Source organism: Camelina sativa, chromosome 8 (genome assembly GCF_000633955.1).
Source record: "Camelina sativa cultivar DH55 chromosome 8, Cs, whole genome shotgun sequence".
Lineage (NCBI taxonomy): Eukaryota > Viridiplantae > Streptophyta > Magnoliopsida > Brassicales > Brassicaceae > Camelina > Camelina sativa.
Window position 1 is genome coordinate 20,255,291 of NC_025692.1, and position 5,315 is coordinate 20,260,605.

General features: G+C 39.2%; 1 protein-coding gene across 1 annotated transcript; it reads left to right on the plus strand.

Annotated features, from left to right (window-relative positions):
- On the plus strand, positions 435–3,910 carry LOC104707625 (probable disease resistance protein At5g47260; the record flags this gene model as incomplete). Its single annotated transcript, XM_010423998.1, is given in 4 exon segments — positions 435–611; positions 763–814; positions 1,482–1,562; positions 1,802–3,910. Coding segments are annotated over 2 exon segments (2,144 nt in total), but the record flags the coding sequence as incomplete, so codon positions are not given.

The window sequence follows — 5,315 nt, forward strand, 5'->3', positions numbered from 1 at the left end:
GATACAATTTCTGGATGCATCAACCAAAATCACAAACAAACAGTATCTGGAAGTTGCGTCCAGATACTGCGTCCAGATACAAAATCCAGATTTTGCGTCTAGATCACAAAACGAACAGGACCTTAAAAGAAAAAAATAGAATAATCAGAAGAGATTTAAGAAAAGCAAAAAAACAGGTTAAGGAAAACAAGATAGTTATGTATTTATTGACGATGGACAATTTCGATATTTTAGTTGAATGAAAATGCCTCGTTCTGTAAGTACGGACAATAAATACTAAATCCATAAAATTTTAAAAAATAATGTCCAATTCTATAATTAATCCAAAATTTAATGATCTTTCATTAATTTTTTTTAAATAAAAATAAAAAATAAATAAGTTAATATAAGAGGGGATAAGAGAAAATAATGTTTGGGATAAAGTCACACCAGAATTAAATCCCTAAATCAACTCTCGTATCTCGTCTTCTTCCGTCGCCACCATACTTCTTCTTCTCTAAGCTTCGTCATCTCTATCTCTCTGGCTAATTGCCAATTTCAATCCAAAGCTCGGTGAACAGATTCTCAATTTCATCCTCTTCTCTCTTCGTGGCTCTGTTCAATCTGCAAAGGTATAATTCGTTTATTTTGGTCCTGTCTTGATCTCTCAGTGTTTGTTTGTGAGCAAATTTGTTTTTTTTTTTGTTTGAATTCTTAGTTCACTTTAACACTAGAATTATCCAGATGAAAGGTTATCAAATTGATGGTTGCTTTGGTTTATAGGTTCAAAGACAAGTCAGATTTGATCAAGTCTCGATCTCTCTTCTTGGCCCAAGTTAGTACCCCTTTCTCTCTCTCTCTCTGCTTCTTTGTTCCAATTGTTCCAAATAATCCAGCAAAACCATGATTTGTTTTACTTCGTTGGTGCTAGTGGTTTGGGGCTATCTCTGTTTCTCTTGTAGCTTTAGAGAATTTGGTCATAACTTTTAAACCATAAATCCAAATCAAGATCTGTTTTTTTCATGTGGCTTTGTATGTCTGTCGTGAATGTTTCCACCAAGTTTCGTAAATTTCTGTGTTGTTTTGGTTTTAGTTTCGATTGTGTTGTGTTGTGTTGTGGTGTGGTGTTGTGAACGAGTCTTGTGTCGTGTGTCCCTTAGCATAAAGCTTTACTTTTGTGGCTGTAGTTTAGATTGTTAAATGTGGCTTCACTTTCTCCATAACTTTCACAGCGAGCTGTGGTGAACGAGTCTTGTGTTGTGTGTCCCTTAGCATAAAGCTTTACTTTTGTTTGCCTTATGGCTTCATGCCTCTGTTTACGTAATTGGAAATTGAATGCGTATTTATTATATTTGATAGTTCATACGTAATTAGATAAAACCATTAAACCTCTATTGAAATATTGATAGGTTACGATTGATTATTATATTTGATAGTTTACGGGGGTTGATGATTTTACAGTTGTTTAACACTTGTTTGTTTGGCTTTTGATGATTTCTCAGGTTAGAACTCAAGCTCTTACCATTTTTCAATCTCTCAAGCTCGTCTATGATGGCTTCTCCTTCTTCTTGTACGTCTCGCAGGTACAGTTAAAGGCAGTAACCACAAGATTTTTAAAAGGGTGAATAATAATGGTTTTTTATTGAGGATAGGAGAAATTACGCTGAATATATTATATATATATATATAAATGATCAATTCAAATTTTTATGGTATATATTAGAAATAGATGTCATTAGATTACTGGGAAGAGAGATATGGTGTTTTTCACCCATGACTGTTTAATGGAAGCGGTGATTTTGCTTTCCCTCTCTTTTGTTAGGGACAATGAAGCACATATGACGGAGAAGATTGCAAAAGATGTTTCAGATAAACTAAAGGCTACATCGTCTAGAGATTTTTATGTCATGGACATGGTGGTACCTGAAATGCAGTCTGCGTTAGATTTAGATAAAAAAGAAGCTCTTGAGAAAAGCCTGGAGGCTTTGGAGATGGGATTGCAAGCCCTAAATGCAATGAGAAATAACCTGCTGCAAAGAGTGTATAAAGAAGAGGGCAGAGGTCTACCAGTGCTATCAGAAGTCAAAAAGTGGATTTCAGATGTCGAAGAGATTGAATCCAAGGCTAATCCTCTGCTTGATAAGAGTATCTCTGAACTTCATAAGTTATCTAAGTCCGAAGATGGATCCCAGATCTCTGAACCAACGCCAAATCATTACAGTGAAATGGTACACCAGAGGTTGAAAGAAGTTGAAACCCTCAAAACTAAAGAGTTTTCTGAATTCGTGGTTGACAGAGCTCATCTGCTTCATGTGAGGAAGATCCTGCCACTTCAACCAACTCTTGATAAGATTACGTTAGAAACTAAACGTTTGAGCCCAGAAGAATCATGGGATCTATTTCAAGAGGTAGTTGGAGAAGCCACGTTGACAAGTCATCCAGACATACGCCAGCTCGCAAGAATAGTTGCTAAGAAATGTGGTGGTTTTTGTTTTGCTCTTTATCTCATCGGTGTGACCATGTCAAGCAAAAGAACGACAAGGGAGTGGTACCATGCAATTCATGTTTTGGTTTCATCTGCAGCTGAGTTTTCTGATATGAAAGATAAGATTCTCCCAATTTTAAAGTTTTCATATGATAGTCTGCCTTGTGAGAATATCAGGTTATGCTTCTTGTATTGTGCTTTATTTCCGGAAGGTGATGTTACAAGTAAACAAGGGTTGGTCGACTGCTTGATCGGCGAAGGAATTATTGCAGATGAAGAAGATAGAGAGATAGCTGAGATCAAGGGTTATGAGGTGATTGAGACTTTGGTTAAAATGTTTTTGTTGATGGAGGATGAATCTGGATATGGTGTAAAGATGCATGACGTGGTTCGGGAAATGGCCTTGTGGATAGCATCTGATTTCGGGAAGCAGAAAGAACACTTTGTCGTTGTGGGCGGCGAGAGAATACATCAGATGCCAGAGGTCAATGACTGGAGAATGGTTAGAAGGATGTCGGTGACATCTACTCAGATTCAGAATATATCGGAGTCTCCCGACCATTCCAAGCTTACAACCCTGTTCCTCAAAGAAAACAACAACTTGAAATGTATCTCGGGTGATTTCTTCCGGTGGATGAAAAGTCTTTTACTATTGGATCTATCTAATAATAAAGAACTTGCTGACTTGCCGGAGGAAGTTTCTTGTCTGGTTTCTCTGCAGTTTCTCAACTTGTCATTTACATCGATAACAAGGTTGCCGCTTGGTCTGAAAGAGCTCAAGAAGTTGATACACTTGGATCTTGAGCACACATCTAAGCTCAAAGAAATTGAGGTGATAGCAGGTTTATCGAGTTTGCAAGTACTACGGTTATTCTGGTCCTTTCCTATGGATCTCGGATTAATGGAGGATTTACTAATTTTTAAAGGTCTAAAAGAGTTGAGTCTAAACGTGGAAGAAGATGCTGTTTTGCAGCGGTTACTAAGTGACAACCAGTTGGCAAGTTGTATCCGACGTTTACATCTCAACGGATTTACGATAACCAATGGAGGGATATCATTGCTAAATTCTGCGTCCAGTATTCGTGAACTTAGTATCTCTGGATGTAATTTCCCGAAGATAACCACTGATAGGAGAAGAGCCCTACATTTTAGCAACATTGAGCAATGTCCACAATTCCGGAACATGCACACGGTGCAACTGCATGGGTGCAAAGGTGTAAGGAGTTTGACATGGTTGCTCTTGGCCCCGAATCTTGACAATCTACGTGTATACGAATGTCCGCAAATAGAAGAAATAATAAGCAAAGACAAATCCATGACCCAGCAGCTAGGAGTGGGTGATAATAGTGAACAGCCCTTTCTCAATCTAACTAGCCTCATTTTAGAGGGCTTACCTGACCTGAAGAGCATCTACTGGACTCCTCTAACCTTCCCGGTTCTGAAATCNGTGGTTCGGGAAATGGCCTTGTGGATAGCATCTGATTTCGGGAAGCAGAAAGAACACTTTGTCGTTGTGGGCGGCGAGAGAATACATCAGATGCCAGAGGTCAATGACTGGAGAATGGTTAGAAGGATGTCGGTGACATCTACTCAGATTCAGAATATATCGGAGTCTCCCGACCATTCCAAGCTTACAACCCTGTTCCTCAAAGAAAACAACAACTTGAAATGTNTCTTGTTGATGAACGGGAGGAAGAAGCTGTGGAGACTCCGCGTTGGCATAACCAGAGAGTGATCCCTGCAGTCGGAGCTGTGGAATCCCTGCAGTCGGAGCAGCTGGAAGATGCCCTGGCTGAACAGCGTGTGCTACAGAGGAAGCTGGAGGCTATGGTTTCTAAGGAGCGTGAAGCTGCGGTTCGTTTTGAACAACTTAAGAGCCAGCTTCGTCGTGCAGGAAGGACATTTGCTCAAGGTTTGCTTCCGTTTGAACCAAGTGATCAGCATTATCTCGATCAGAGAGGGATCGTTCCAGTGGGACGTGGTTCTCGTGAAACCACCATTTCAGTCCGCTATGATGAGCTCCAAGCTGCCTTAGTTCGCCTTAGCATGACAAGAGCATATCTCGAAAAGGCAACTTCTCGTGAGCGTGAATTACGGATTAATATTGAACAAGCTGAGAATCAGCTTGTCTTGTGGGAATCAGACCTTCTCAAGGTTTGCTTCCATCCACCGCACCAGCAACCCACCGAAGCAGCAGGTAGCCATCGTTTGGCTCATTAGTCATTATAGATGCATTTTCTATCTTTGCCTTGTCTTCCAAGTTGTAGTAATAAAAAAAACTCTCTTTTCTCTTTTACTTATTTTCTTCGAACTTGTAATATTACATTACATGTCTTGTTTGTCTACTTCAGAATTTTCGATTTGTTTGTATAAATGTGAAGTGTGAAAGTTTAGTCTTCTAGTTTTTCGACGATAACAGATCCAAACTCACTCAAGAAAAAAAAAAACTCACTCAAGAACATCACCAATGAACAAGTTCCCCTTGATCACAGTGACTCTGAAACGGCAAACTCCACTACTAAGCAAAGGTTCTGCAAGCTTGAACCAATCGCTAGTCTCTCACCCTCCCAAGTACAGATTCTATATGTACTTAGAAATGATATGAAGAAGCTTGAAGGTGAAGTTAGCGAAGACTAAAAACGTTGAACTGTGATTTCTTAATCCCTGTAACCAAAGTAAAAAAAAACCCCCGTTAAGCTATGTTTTTGGTAACTAACCTCTCTAACGACCTTTATACTAGCTTAACTTGTATATGTACCTGGGCCTTACAGGCCCATTAACTTAAACCTGCGACCACGATAATTCGATGTTAGTGCGCTAACATATTTATAAATAATAACATTATTTATGG